This window comes from Cupressus sempervirens, chromosome 7 (genome assembly GCF_028749045.1).
Source record: "Cupressus sempervirens isolate cs-2001-9-10 chromosome 7, ASM2874904v1, whole genome shotgun sequence".
Taxonomy (NCBI): domain Eukaryota; kingdom Viridiplantae; phylum Streptophyta; class Pinopsida; order Cupressales; family Cupressaceae; genus Cupressus; species Cupressus sempervirens.
In genome coordinates this window covers 931,899,213-931,915,702 of record NC_143124.1, presented here as the reverse complement: position 1 = coordinate 931,915,702, position 16,490 = coordinate 931,899,213, and the positions used below count along the sequence as shown (strand labels likewise).

The window sequence follows — 16,490 nt, the reverse complement described above, 5'->3', positions numbered from 1 at the left end:
CGATTCTTGTTACTTTGTGTCTAACTGTAAGAATTTGCCTAAGGGCAAAATTCACCCAAGAACTAAGAACTCAAACACAAGCACACAATAGACCAAAGAGAGAGAGTATAATCAGAATGACAATGTATTCAATATACCATATTAAGAGTACACTAAGAGTGCCTGTTTATAAAGGCCTCTCAAGAAGCACCTAGAATGTCTCTAGAAACAACCAGAAGATAAAACAACTAAGCACCTTATCCAACATTCTATATGAATGGATAAGAATGACAAAGTGTCACATGTGTGTAGAAGATTCTTGTGTTGTAGACAACATATGCTTAAAAGAGGTGCGGACCCCTGCACAAGAGTGCACAAACTCCTAAGTGTCTCACAAATAAAATAATACAAAATAATTAAATAATGCATAAACCTAAGTAAACTTAAGTAACTGTAATAAGTAAATACTTATTTATGCCAACACTAATTAATTTTTGAGTTAATATCACTTACTTGGGTCAAAAAGTGAATGTCAACATTATAATGTAACATAATATTTTAAATATGCAATTACTTCTGGAGAGTCCATTTTTTGGACATTTAAATGAAAGATATACCAAATCAAAGGGAAAACCGAAAGCAAGAGATTGGATGAAACCAAAACACTAAAAGCAACTAAACACACTCGAAAATGCGAAAAGGGATGTTAAAGGTTTCAAAAATCAGGCATAGGCTTTAATAAAATGAAAACCAAAAAGGACTTGATGAAAGCCTTCAGTAAAAGGATTCACTATATATATTGGGGTCGATTGGTTAATCAATGTTGCCCAATTAAATAATGAACTATCTCTGAGAAATGAGAAACTAAGTTGAAAAAGTTTTGTATTGTTACATACATTTTGTCGTGGCAAAATGCATGAGAACACAATAGATAACAACTGATACTCAATTCCATCCTTCATCCCTTGCATAACATAGTTAACCTTGTTATGAACATATTGTTGTCTTCTCTTAACAGTATGATTCATCAAAGAGACCTTATCAACTAGACCTCTCTAGAGGAACCTTCTGCATTCCAATATCATATTCACAATACTATCCCGCAATCAAAATTGCCATCACCCCTTAAACCAATTAGGTCAAAGAAGCCAACTATACCTTAACCTCCTCAAGTTCACGAAGAATATCCTTCTCTCTAATTATCTCTTTTTATTTCAAAGTGTCATGCCGGAATTTCTCAACTAGGCAAATCCTAATTACTCCACATCTGTCATCCCCTTTGTCCTACAAAGGTAACAACTTATGTCTCGAGCCTCCATGACTCAACACATAGTGTTAGCATTACCATCAAACAACACATGCCTATCAAATTGTCATGGTATTCCCAACAATAGGTGACAATACATCAGACAATATATCATCATGATAAGCTCCAATTTTGAAACTAACTAGGCATTGCTCATCAACCCAAACCCTAGAATCATTTTGTAGCCAACTAACTAGCTAAGGACTTGGATATCTTCTCCTTCCCAACTTTTTTTACTAACCATTTCCTCTTCAACAAAGTTAGCAGAATTACCACCATTAACAATAACATTACATGCCTTAACCTTACACTTACATCTGGTTTTGAATAAGTTCCTTCTTTGCACTGGTTGTTCAACACATGCATCAACTTTCTTCCTAATAAGGACTTCACCTTCTTAAGAAGCATTTATTGTATCTTTCTTTGTCTTAGCCCCTCTATTCAAATGTGCAATCCTTCTCTTACGACATTCAAAAGTTCTCTGACCTGTTTTACTACACTAAAAACAAATACCCTAGAATCCACTCTTCTTCTTTGTCCACCATTGTAACCCTTAGTGGTTTAACTGTTGCTTAATCCTTCACAAGTCTCCTTTAGAATGTCCACAAAATTACTCCGAGTAGATGATGCACTAGGCTTAGCACTCTTGTTTCGGTTACTTTGTCTTTCGTGAAACCTCATTTTCAACCTCTCTTCAATCCTTAATGCCTTATGATAAGCATCACCAATCATTGTCATCCAAATTGTAAGAAACTCCTGTTGAATAGCAGATCTCAAACCAAAGATATACCTAGCAACCTTTTTCTCATCAGCTTCGGAATGACCAACCCTAATCATGATCCTAAGAAATTCCACAGTATACTCCTATATTCATTTGTCAACTTGCTTCAATCCTTGCATTTTCTTTAACGTTTCATATTCATAATCAACTGGTATGAATTATCGTTTCAACTTTTCAACCATTTGGTTTCACTTGGCAATCTTTTCCTTGTCTCTCTTGTCCCTTTCCAATTGAACTTGTATCCCCCAAATACTTGCATAATCCTTCATCTTGGTCTTTGCAAAATGAACCCAATTAGGATCCTCCATTTCTTCATAATCGAAGTATTCTTTTATCTCATTAATTCAATCAAGCAAATCTACTAACTTAAGGCTACCAACAAATGTTGAAACTTCAACTTTAGGTCTCTTTGCTATCTTGGACATAACTTTCAGAAATTTGGCCTCCTCAAGCTCTCTATCATCTTCAACAATTTATTCTAATTGTTCTTCTTCGTTAGAATCTTCATCGCTATCCTAATTAACTTGTGATACAATTCTCCTTCACAGTTCACCTTGTAAAGTTTCCACTTGCCTCTACGAAACCCTAAAACTATCATCAACAATACCTCTAACTCTTGTTAGAGGCATCTTTAATTTCCTTGCATTTCATGTGCAAATCTTCTGCAATTATGATCAGATCAACACTCTACAATCCCACAAAAAATCAAACTAGGGTTTGCAAACGATCCAATTCCACAAGGAACAAAACCTTCCTCTGGTACAACCTAACACAAACAACGAAAAAGAAATCCCCAAAGGAGATGCCCAAACCTTGCAGCAATGAGTTGCAGAGCGGAAAGCAAAAAGATACAACTGAAAAAAAAAAGCTTTTACTATCAAAAGGTATCTTATTACATCAAACAGTCATCGAACATGCAAAGTTCTAAGGCCTTCTCACTTGCGGCCACTAACAAAGTAAAACCAAATCATATCTTCCTCACAATCCCTCAGGACCTGAGAGCTAATCTCTAGGAGCCCTCCACCTACCTCTCCCTATCCTCCCTAGACACCCTATTTCGTTTTATTTATACACCACTTTTGATAGGTCAACCCACAAAGAAACACATTTTGCAATAAGAGGAAAATGTATTACAACAGCTAGAACAACCCTAAAAACAAGATCAATGATTGAACAAATAAGCACATAGAGATATGCAACCCGAAATATAAATACACATATGATCCAAGAATCTTCATGAAAAGCCTCAAGCTAATGCACACTCAATTCATGCATCGCACAATAAATTTTCCTTCATTGCTCAAGTACCAATGAACAACATGCTACCCAAGAGAAAAGATCAATAACCCATCCAATACAAATCCAAATGATGTGTGATCGTGGAAGAATGATCCGCAATAGGTCCCATTAAGCCACCAAAGTTGCACAAGCCAAAATGCATGATCGAGGAACCACACATTGAATCGTCTAAACCGACTAACACAAAAAGAAAAGAACAAAACTCCACCAAATGATGCAAGATCACCAAAAACCCAAGATGCTCTTGCATCAATAAGTGATATTGAATGTTTCTATGAAATGCTTGTAGGATCAAGGTAGACATTTCAACATGATCACTAACATATCTATTTCCTCCATCTTGTGGCCAATAGCCTCTAAATGGTTATGTAGATCCTTGATTTTTAAAAGATGTGACTAGAGACTTGTTTTCTCATCTTTCACGATAGAAAACAACAAATTCATGAGAAAGAAAGTGTGGCTCTTGTTGGAAGTCTCATAAAGATCCTTCAAGATGTCCTAAATTTCTTTAGTTGTTTTACCAGAAGGCATCTAAGGGGGTTAATCATTTGTAACTAATAGTTTGAGCAACATGACAATTTCTCGATTACAGTCAACCCATTTATCTTGATCTGTTTGAATTGTCATAAGACGTGGCTATATACCCAAAACGATCTTAGCATGACAAAGATATTCAAAAATTATCATCATGTGCTGCTTCCATGTGTTGTAACTATGGCCATTAAACCAATGGCTGCTCTACAACATTATGTTGGTCAAAGATGTCATCATTGACATAGAAGTTGTTGGTCAAGCTAGTGAAGACACAAAAAATGAGCCAACTGGAATACTAGAAAAAAAGAATTGGATGAACATACGAAAAAAAATTATTAGAATTTTTTTCAAAAACCCTAATAGAGTTTGTGTTAAAAACATTGTTCCCCACAGCCACAAGAAACCCTAGCTAGAAAAATCTTAGATCTAAATTTATGGTTTCAAAAATATATGGCAAATACACATCTTGAAAGACAAACCCTAGCTCGTGGATTTGACAAAATTACCCAAAAAACATGATAAATGATGGACTAAGGCTTTAGTTTGACTGTTGACAGGCTAGGAATAAATGGGTTACAATAGAAAAATGAAGGCCTTTGAAAACACAACTCGTAGACTTGCTAAGATAAAGAAAAAGACTAGGAGCGGGCAAAAAACAAATGCTAAAGATCGGAACATTTTTTGTTCGTGTACATCTAGAAGCAAGCCACAAAAAGGTCCAAAAAAAGCAGACCACAAAATACCAAGAAAAAAAATGTGTCCATCAAATATCTCTCTACCAAAAGCTGTAAAATAAAAATGAAATGCTGAGGTGTGGTGTATCTTCCTTGAAAATGACAAAATAAGCAAGAGTGGGCCGAAAAATCTTCGAAAAAAGTCATCAGTCAAGAAAACTTTTGGAGACAGTCTTAAAGAAAAGACAACCGATGGTCACCGAAGACTACTAATGGGATAGTTAAAAAAATTGATTATTCACTTTTCAATCTGCCGAAACAAAATTGGGCATAAGCTTAATATTTGCAAACACGTTGAAAAAGTTTTTGAGAAAATCACACGGACAACTCCCAAATTTTGCTAAAAAACCCTAGCTCGCACTTTGCAATAGACTACAAAGTTGAATTTTGTTTTAAATTTTCCAATAAATATTCCAAAGATATTTATTGATTTATTTTTCCTCATTATAGAAAAAATAAAATCCAAGAAAATTTTCTTTAATACCATGATATTTAAATATCAGATTAACAAAAGAAACAAAATTATTATTGTAATAACAATAAACTCTTACATAAAGTTTGCATAGCCTAGTCTAAAAATAGACTTAATTGGGAAAAAGCAAAAGGAAAGCGTAAATGACAATTAACTAAGGTTCTAGATCAGGCTAAATGTAGAAACAACCTAAGATACTAAAATTAATTTAATATCCACAAGCGGGTCATCAAGGTTATTATGAAACATTAAAGACAGTTTAGGGAAATATTTTCTTGGAAATGCCTCAAAGGGATGTTTTGAAGCATGTTATATATGTTTGGTCAAAGAAACAAGATAGAACAACCATTTTGAGTCATTTTTTACAACCCTTACAAATACCAAATAAAAATGAGAGAGACTATTACCAAAAAATTTCATCACATCGCTTTTGAAAGTACAATCAAAGAATTGTATAGTTGTGGTAGTAGATAGCCTAGGTACACTCATTTCTATGCGATATCCTATTAATATAGTCTCAGAAATAGTTAATCTCTTTTTAAAAAGTTTTAAACTACATGGACCACCCAAAAATATCAAAATTGTAAATTCCTTGTTTTGCTAGTAACTATTTAAGTTCGCCGAAACAAAACTTATGAAGTACTTCATACCACCCACAAATGGATGTGCAAGCCAAAATCATAAACAAGTCACCTCAAGGATATTTGTGGAGCTATGTTATTGGATGACAAAATTCACAAGAAAAATAGTTACATCATGGAGAATATTGCTAAACTTCTACCCATCATATGTTAATAGGAATGACCCTTTTCGACACACTATATAATTATGAGCCAATATCAATTGAGGGCTCAATTCTTACCAGATAGTCAATTCGTTTTAGCATCAAATTTGGTGCAATAGAGTATGGATTTCTAAACACACAAAGAAAACCTGTAATACAGCTAGAACCATCCCAAAACATATCCTAATTATCATAGGTTTGAAATAACATTTGAGATTGAAGACATGGTTTTCCTAAGGCTACATCCTCATAAACAATCCTCTATCAAGGGAAGAGGTGCAGAGGAAAAAAAAAGCCACAATTCTATGGACCATATAAGATTAATAGAGGGATCTAAAAAACAACTTATGAATTGGAGTTACCATGAAACAGTCAAATTCATGTCTTTCGCATATGTCATCTCAAGAAGGTGCTAAACCTACATATTACAATATATTCAAATTTACTCCCACTTAACGAAAAGTGAAAATTTATTTTGGAACCTGAACCATCATCATCATGCGAGAAAAAGTTAACAACTAAGGTTAGTTCAGAATGTTTTGTTAAATAGAAGAATGTTTCTATGGAAGATGTCACTTGGGAAGGAGCAAAAATTCTTGACCATCCAAATTTTAAAATGCTTGACAACAAGCAATCTTGGAAAGGACAGATTGTCATACCCTGCCAAACATAGAGGGTCGCTACTTAAAATGTAGTCTAGGTGATGAGAATAGTGCCCATGTATTAAATGAGTAAAAAGAAGTGCTAGCATGAGAATTCAATTAAAATTAAATTAGAGTTATCAAAGTGTGGCATTTGAATAGCAAGGGTTGTGACTCCTCCAGATGAGAAGTCTGAATTCCCCCAATACTAAATATTTTAAAAGGAAATGATTTACATGAGGACCAAACGTGAATCAATTAGTCAATCAATCAATCTGGTGAATAAATATTATGACTGCTACCAATGAACTGCAACTGAAGTGGTTGAAAAACCTCTACAGTAAATCAAGAGTTTTAAAAAGAAACCCCATAAATTCTCTTGACAATTTAAGGAAAAAAGCCCTTAATTGCCATTGTTTAGTTAGGGACAAAAGCCACTTGATTCACGCAGGTTTGAAAGCAGCTACAAAGTAGACATTCAAGAGGAAATCGTCACAGTTAGAAGGATAATTCTAGAAGAAAATCAAGATGACATATTTTCAAAATTATGTCATAAATTATTAATCTGATATTATGATAAATTCATAGTTTTAGACAAACCCATTATTAATTTGAGTAAAGATTATTACTTTAAGGCAAAAATAAGAAATTTTCAAAAAAAGGAGATTAAGAAAAGATAGAAAAGAAATTAACTGTGAGGTCTAGAAGACACTTAAATCGTAAGAAACCTACAGAAAGTGACACAATGTGAGGAACAATGGAAGACTGATAGAAGTTAACTTATATAGTATATGAAAATCATAATCTTCTGTCTGGAAGAAAACTAAAATTATGGTAACAGGAATATCTTCCCAATGCGATTAACAACAAGTACCAATGTGGCAGCACATGTAGAGAGCAAGCTTCAAAAAAATATAAACAACAAAAACTACAAAGAAACTACATTACCATGCTAAATTGAAGATTGATCTCTAAACATATTACCAAGTATTTATGAAAGATTTTCACAAAAACTTACGGAAGAGCCCAAACGGTTTTCGACCCAATACAATTGTCTTTTGGCTCACAAGTTTGTAGAAGAGAATCGCTTGCAGAGGAAAGCAAAAATGGAGTAACCTCAAACTGCAAAAAGATCACACATTCAAGTATTAGCTAAACTCAAAATTTTAATGACATAAAATGCTTGAAAAGCAATGAAAACTGTTGTACTAGGTTGTCATGCAGCAATTCTCTATATCATAACGAATATGCCAAAAGCAGACCTAATGTAATATATCCATTAGTTTGCAATTGGCATCACAATATTATAGATAGAAATAGCCACACATAGGTTCCGCTATAGATATAACTAAGGAAAAGCATTGAAAAAAATTATAGTAGCTTGTCATGTGGCAGTTTTCTATATCCTAATCAATATGACGAAAGCAGAGTTACGGTAATATATTCATTTAATTAGCAAATGGTATCACATTATTATAGATAGAAATAGCCACATATGGATTCCACTGGAGATGCAACGAAGGAAACAAGATAGGTCAAAAAAGATAACAAAGCGTCATAGTTGAAGGCAAACCTAATCCACCAATCTTAAATATGTGCGATTGATTTATGTCTTTGAGCCTCTGGTTCGTTCTTGCTTGTCTATATCTATATTTCTAACTCTCATAAACCTATTTTGAATTCTTGTGGGCATTAACATAAATTCTTCTTTCTTCCTCTACTAATTGAAATGAAATGTGATACATATGTTTGCAACTATACACATACAATTGTCACCCATGGATTGTCTCTGTCACTTTATGTTGGAGAAAAAACTATTCATCATGCTACTATTGATGAGAATAACTAAAGGATTTACCAATGCAAAACAACAAAGGAAACAAAAACTAAAAATAAATTGAGTTTCAAACATCCACTTATATCTATAATGCAATAGTCAAAAAGATACAAAATGATCAAAGCTATAATTCTATTTATATACACTATTTCTAGCAATATGGTAAAGTCTACTGCCAAGTACAGAACTTTATGCACTTAATCTAGTTTATCACAACATTTATATGATTGAATAGAACAATAAACACAAATGGTAAAATATATTTTATTGATTGTACCAAGAGAGTTTACATACCAATACCAATGATAACTAGTTTTACCATGTCCTTTCCCATACACTAAAATCTCTATGGGCTAGGGTCGATTACGAGAGACAACCATTGCCATCCTTGGTACATGACTTTTCCTAACAACTAGTTAAAGTACTTATTTTACGTAGTTACCATCTACATTATCCCCCCTAAAAATTGAAGTCATCTTCCAAATGACAGTATCAACAATACAATACTTTATGAAGAGGGTTGAGATGACATCCATGGAATGGTGGACGTTTGTAGTCTTGCCAATTGTTGTCGAAGAAGTCCCATATACTATTCCACTGTCATTTGTTTAGTGCGTGCACCTCTTAGTAGTTGCAGTGCATCCATTCTACCTATTTTTGATACTGTCGATTGCTCTGCATGGGTAGTTGTCACTTGCGCAAGTTTAGATTCAAGTTTCTCAACTTGCTCCCCCATAATAATTCAGTCGCCTTCTGTCTTTGCCAACTCCCAAAAAACTTTTTGGAGCTCTATCAAGGAGGATCAAAAAAACTTCCTCAGTCAAGGAGGGCAATCCACCTATACAACTCCTGATACCTGCCACTATTGAGACTATCCCTCTGCTTCTTCAATAGGTCATCCCTACTCAATGAATAACCTCTTAAATTCCCCTTGGCAGTCATCTTTCAAGAAATGAAATATTTATTCTACTGCTGAAACTACAATGGTCATGTCTGCCTCCCTGGCTCGTCTTCTGATCTCATTTGTAGCTTTAGTCATAGCCTCTAACTCCTGCAGTAATTGTTTGGTGCATTCTTCAAAGTGTGTTGGTGCAATGTGTTGACTTTCTACTTCCATGCCTGTCAACTCTATCTGTGGACATCCTTTCACCTTCTAAAGTCGTAGAGATGTTTCCTCTATCATATGTGGTGTAAGATCTCCCAACAAGCCTACGGAAGGGGGTGGTATGTCCCCTACTTCGAGCTGAAATCTGGCTAGTAGATTATCTGCCACCTCCAACATACCACGGTCTTGTTGTTCCAATGGCCCTATCTCCATTGTACTATGATTATGTTGCTCTTTTGACCTTGTCAATTCTTGAGTATGGGATGTTGGCAAGGGTGTTGTTATTTCACTCGTTCCTCTTGTAGGTGCTATCAACAACGCAACTGGTTGTGTTGTCTTCATTTTGTGAGGCATAATAATTCCTATCGTATGGCTTTCCCCTTTCATAGCCCTTAAATCTAGCACCTTTGTATTTGGTATTCTATTGACTGGAACAAAGTGAGTCATCGATGAAATTTGGGAGGGTGCATAGTTTATCCGCTTGGCTCCCCAATCTGGAAAAGTTGGTTCACTGCCTACTCCTTCCTTGCCTGTACCTTCAATGCTAGAGCAAGTGCCACCTGGCTATGGCATGCTTGTGCAGTCCTCCTAATCTATACGCATAGTGTTGTGTAAGGGCATATGGCCTATGCTTGTGCTCATACAACCTACGTTTGTATGGCCTATGCTATCCTTGGAGGTCGTACACATACGGATTATATGGCTCTCCTTTCTAATTGCGGCATCATCTCTTATACGGCTGGACTCTTGCCTCCTGCTTGTACCACTCACTTCCCCGAAAGTGATCCCTCTACTATCTCCACCATCTCAATGTCTTCCGGTGTGCCTTCCTGTAATGTTCATTATAAAATTTATTTTTATTAAGCTATTGTAATTGGTCCAATTGATTTAATATATCTCGGACCCATTTTAATTTTGTTTCTGTAGTTTGTGTTGTCGTCGGCTATCTTTGTACAGCCTCGAAAAGTTTTCCCCGACAGGTATTGAAGCACGGCTTGTAGGTAGTCATTATGTATGCATTTTGGATTATTTTCTTTGCACTGTGAATTCATGTGGGAGTTCTGGTCGGTTCACCATTTCGGAAGTCCAAGATCTTCCCTATTTGGCTCTTGCGGTTTTGATGGGATTCAACCCTCACCCTATTCCGTTGTTGCATGTAATACTTCGCTCGGATCTGGCAAATCAGAGCACCACCTCTTGGCAGATATCGATTGAAGGTTATTCGTGTTCAAATCTTTATTCTTGTTTGGATCTATTTCATGAGTTTGGATTGACAAGTTTGTGGTTACAGGAATTAGCATTCCCCTCCATTCCGCACATCATCTATCACCATAGGTCAGCACAATTAGCCATACATCTTCCCATCACCATCCGGTACGGCCATCTGGGCCTACCGTACGGCCCTCTCCTTCTTATCGTACGACCTTGTTTCATACGGCCAACTACATACTCCTCTACCATACAACAACCACTTCCTTGACCCACACCGTATGGCCATCATCCAATTGCATACCGTACGGCATCTAGAGTTCAACATACGGCCATCAACACACACTGTATGACTTTCTCTTTTCCCCTTCCAACTTGGTGTATCGACTCACCTGCATTGTATGACCATTTCAATGGTCTGAAATATGAATTGCGAATTGAACAAAAATCATCAAGCAGACGGAACATAGCGGAACGGAACATCACACTTCCCTGGCTGTTTTGGAAGTCCAACACTCTTCTTCTTCATCCCAACTAGATTCTTCTGATGATGTTTCTTCTTCCTCTTTAGCATTGCCTACCACGTCTTGTGTATTTTGTTTTAGTTGCATCCTACCTTGCCTTCTTGTGTGGCTCAACACTACCTACAATTCCTCCTGCTATTGCATCCAAATGCAACCAATAGAACATAGTAGGTTTGTACAACTCTACTCTATTTGCTGGAACAAATTTTCTCTAGGACTCGAGCATTGGTTGCATGCACATTGCTTCAAGAAACAAGGCTATAGCATGGTGGGGCATGTAAAATGTTGTGTGCTTTAGTAGACTAAATTCCTTTATCCTATCTAAAAGTAATTGTACCTTGTTATAAACCCTACCACTGTGTAGCACCTTTACCTATGGAAACATTCAAATGGCAATGTCTGAAATTCAGCTTCCTCTGTTAATGCTCCAAATACCTTCCCACTATTCTTCTGTCAAATTCTCCTTGCATACAAGTTTTGCTAGCTTTCTCTTTTCTTCCATAGTCATTTTGGGGGGTTTTGCCACTTAATGCCCTCTATTCGGGACTCCAAAGACCTTGTTGAAATCCTTAGTTGCATCTGAAACTACCACATCCTACTACAAATATTTGATGGTGGACTTTTGGCGCTTTTTTTCATAGTTGTGTATCAAGGTTCTCAATACTGGCTCTTATTCTTTAAGATTAAAAATGGGCATCATCACAATTTTGTCTACCTCTTCTTTTCTCAAGGCAACCTTTAATGGATGTTCATCATCCATTCCTTGCCACCAATTCCTACATTTTGTTCTTGCAACCCCTTCAAAGGAAATGTTTGCCACAAAGACATCTTCTATTTTCCATTTGCTCTTTTGGCTTTTGCTTGCACTTGTAGTCATCATTTTCTCCTTTGCTATTGTCTTTCTCCCTCCTCTTGCATTTTTGTATTGCAAATGAAGGTAGTACTTTTTAGGGTCTTTGAAACGTCCATTTCCCAAATTACAAACCCAATTTATAATTGCATTGCACCAATTTTTCAATATTTTCAACAAGGTTCTGAGTGGGCCCGTGTTTGAACAACTTTTTTGTGTTGGAGTTGTGAGTTGTACAACCCTATTTGTACACCATATGACCTCTTCTCCTTTCCTCCCTTGTTGTACACACTTGGCTCCTCTTTTGTGCGATGTACGCAACTTGTCCGTACAAAGGCAAAGACACATGGTCTCTACCTCTTTCCACTGTACCTTCCTTCTCTTATCCCTATGTGATCATGGCATCTCTATACAATACATGTGGATTGGTGATGTTCTTCGTACGCCACTTGTTTACACATGTATAGTTAACTTGGTTTTTCTTGCCATGCATGTCCGTACAAGATCCTCCTTCCACCTTACACTTTTTTTGGTTTCCCTCAATCTAGGACATTGTGAACTTTATTTGTTTTGATCATGATTTTATTGTCCCCTCTTCTATTTTGGTTGTTTTTCATAATATTTCTCTCCCTTCTTTTTTCAAACAAATTAATATCCGTTTGCTCAAGTATCGTACCTTTTCGTGCTTTGTCATTTAAACTTGAGCCCCCTTCCTTGATTTCTTTAGGAATTCTTCTCATGATAATGCACCCGCTTTCTTCTTCTCTTCTTGGTTTTTGACTTTTATTTCTAAAGCTTATAGCCATATACAAGAGCCTAGGAATGTTTGATAGCATTTGTTTTCAAAACAAGTTCGTAAGTACAGTCAAAAATTTTATCCACTAGGGGAGTTGGTCCCACACCTTTGTAACTTCCAACAACATACCTCCCACCATACCTCTAGTACCAAGTGACCTTCTCCGCTTCAACTATTGGCACTTTTGCTTGGTTGGGGATTATGCACCAAAGTGCACTTGCTTTTATTTCGTATGGTGTTTTTCTCTAGCATTCTCACACTTCTCAATTACTTCATTGATGGATCCATCTCACTCGCAAATAAATAAATCGTTTGTTTTAACTACCATCTTGGGGGGGGGGGGGGGGGGGGGGGGGGGTTCAAGAGTGGCACCGTATTCTTCCAGGTCAATTTCTTTTGTATCTTGCTTGTTAGGTTCTCTTCTGGATGCTTTCCTTATTGCACTTTTGCATCCTCATCAATATCACATGCCAGAAATCCTTCCCTCCTTCCTTTGTATGATGCTTTCAATCTCTAGTACCCATTGATTCTTATCCATTGTCTAGGTGCGCCAAATAATGTGTTTGTGAGGAGCTTATGAATCCTTGGGATTGCTTCACTCTACCCTTTTCCTCACCATCTATTCTTCTATGTCCATGATGTGTTATTCCAACCCTTGTTTGGTTTATAAGATTCCTCTTTGATGACCGGGTCTTCTTCAATTTCTTTGTCCAATAGTGCGTCCAATCACCTTTGGTAACATATCCTAACATATTGAACTCCTCTGTATTCCATTCTTGATAAAAATATCATTTGCACCCGTTTACTGGTTTTTTAGTTGCTCCATCTTTGAGTGTTGCTGATTTCTTTGCTTTGTTGTTGCCAATTTCTCTAATTTTATACAGTCCAAGCCACCGAATTTTGAACTTCCCCAGTTGAATTTTGTTACAACTATTATACTTCAGAACCAACTACCCTCGTTGAAAATTCATTATTCCAAGATGTTTGTCATGCCAAAATTTCCTTTGACGTGGTGCCACTTTTGTCACCCATTAGGCTTCCCTTCGCCTCTCCTATAGCTCAATGAGATTATTAGGTCTTTCTTTCAAGCTGTCTTCCTCGCCCAATGTGTTTTGCACTACCACCCTAAGGCTTGGTATCATGAACTCATTTTGTACAACTATTTCCTGCCCGCACATGATCTGAAATGGTGTGTCCTATAGTTGCCTTATATAAAGTTTGGTAGGCCCAAAGTACTGCAGGTAGCTTTTCGACCCAATTGCCATCCTCCACCTCACAAGTCTTATATAGGACGGATACTAAAATTTTGTTAGTGGATTTGGCTTCCTATTGGCATGTGAGTAGTACGGCTGGATAAGTTAGGAAATATCTGGAACTCCTGTATCATGTTTCTTACTACTTGATTTACGAAATGCACACCTCTGTGGCTTGTGATGGAGATCGGTATCCCAAATCTCATGAAAATTTGCTCATATAAAACCTCGTCATACTCACCGTTGTGTTTTCTAGGAGCACTCTTGCCTCAACCCATTTCGTGAGGTATTTCATAGCAACCACAACATACTAACAATGCCCAGTTGTACTTGCTCTTATGTGTCCCCACTCCTCAAATAGTTCCTGCGATTGTGAGGGAAATAGGGGCACGAAATCTCTTTTCAGTGTTTTCCCCGTCCTTTAGCATGTGTCACAACCCACCACCCACTCTTTTGTGTCTGTATAGACTCATAGTGTTGGCCACCATAGTCCGGCTAAGAGTACCTTCCTAGTTGTGGCTTCTAGTGCATGTTCCCTCTTGCCTTTCCTTTGTGCGACTCCTGCAGAACACTGGGAATCTCTTCTTCCAACACAAATCTACAAAGCACCTGATCAAGTCCCATTTTATAGAGTAATCCCTGTATGAGTTGGAATGTTTTAATTTCAAGGCTAGCTTCCTCCTCTCATTAGCTACCGGATCTGGGGGAAATGATATCATGGACAGGTATCTCCCAATTTAATTGTACCAAGTTGAAAGTACTACAATCCAGAAAAGGTGGGTGTCTTGAAAATCTTTATTTATTACCTCCGCTAATTCCCCCAACTTGATTCTTGACAGATGATCTACCATGACATAACTCTTGCCTGATCGAACTATAATATTGAATGTAAATTCTTGAAGTAGGAGGAGCCAACTACTCATCCTACTATGTATCATGGGTTGTTGACAAGGCACAATAGTGTCTGTTGGTCCACATAAAAGGTGAAAGGAGTGGTAAGGAGGTAACACCGAAATTTCTGAACTGAGCACACTATGCCTAATGCCTCTCTTTCGGTCGTACTATAATTCCTTTTTTCTTTTGAAAGCAACCTACTGGTAAATTAGACTGGGTGATCTAGTCCTTCAATTCCTACTTGCACCAAGGTTGCCCTGAGAGCAAAGTTGGATGTGTCCACGTGCACATGGAATTCCTTGCTCCAATTTGGGTCGACAAGGATAAGTGCCTTTACGATTCTTTCTTTTAGTTCCTTCAATGCATCAGTATGCTTGGTCCCCCACGCGAATGCTTTCCCTTTTCTTGTAATTTTCTCTAGTCGTAATGCTATTTCTACAAATCCCTTTATGAATCATCAACAGTAGCCCACATGGGCAAGGAATGACTTTACTCCTGTTACGTCCTTTGCTTCTTACATTTCCATGATCACAATTTGTTTTATTTAAGTCAAGGCTCAATCCTTTCTTGCACACAATGTGTACCAACAATTTTCCTTGAGGCACCATGAATCGACATTTTTTTGGATTTAGTGCCAAGCGTGCTCTCCAACATTGCTCCATCCATTATCGCAATATTGGGAGGTGGTTCTCCTTCCTGCTGAACATCAACCAATCATCTAAAAGTGACTTGAAATTGCTTGTTTCCATCTTGTCAAATATGTGAAGTATGATCTTCTAGAATGTGGCAAGGGTGTTGCACAATCCAAAGGGCATCTTGTTACATGCCTAGACCCATCCTCTACCACTAAGGTGGTTTTCAATTTATCTTCCACAGTTATGCTGATTTAGTTATAGCCTGAGAACTAGTCCATGAACAAGAGATCTCATGTCCTACTACCTCCACCAATATACTGTCTGTAAATAGTATTGGGAAATGACAATTGGAGACACCCATTCGCTAGTTTGCACTTTGGAAATAATATCTGCCTCCAGCATTTTGGCAATCTCTTCTTGTACTTTAGTTACGTAGATTTTAATTAAACAGTACGATCTTTTTCATACGGGTTTGGCATTTGGTATCAATGAAATTTTGTGTACGCACAATTCCGATAGAACCCCTTTAGATCCTTGAATGTCCATGCAACGAATCTTTGTATTCTCTAAATATTTTGAGTTTGGCTCCCTTAAGGATTGGGTCCCAATCATCCCCCACTACTATTAATTGAGATTCTTCTGATGACCCAAGTTAAGTTTTGTTATATTCAACTTTGTCTATTTTACCTCCTCATGTTCCCTCAATGTATCATCCACCCTTCAAGTCCCTTATACTTTTTGTACTCCTTGGGGTAAGTTCCCGCATTCTCCTCAATCATGGCAACTTGCAACTTGGTTGGAATACATCGTACTCATCCATCTATCAGTGGAACAATCCTTTAAGTGAGCTCATCTCG

General features: G+C 37.0%; 1 protein-coding gene across 3 annotated transcripts in view; it reads right to left on the bottom strand.

Annotated features, from left to right (window-relative positions):
- The window catches only part of LOC149550625 (D-alanine-D-alanine ligase family), a 332,888-nt gene that overhangs the window by 166,863 nt on the left and 149,535 nt on the right, over positions 1-16,490 (bottom strand). For all 3 annotated transcript variants that reach the window (XR_016354220.1, XM_089793611.1, XM_089793612.1), the window contains one exon: positions 7,549-7,652. Coding sequence is in view for 2 of the 3 variants with exons in the window: in XM_089793611.1 (XP_089649737.1) it covers positions 7,549-7,652 (104 nt within the window). In the remaining variant the exon portion in view is untranslated. The remainder of the gene's footprint in view (positions 1-7,548; positions 7,653-16,490) is intronic.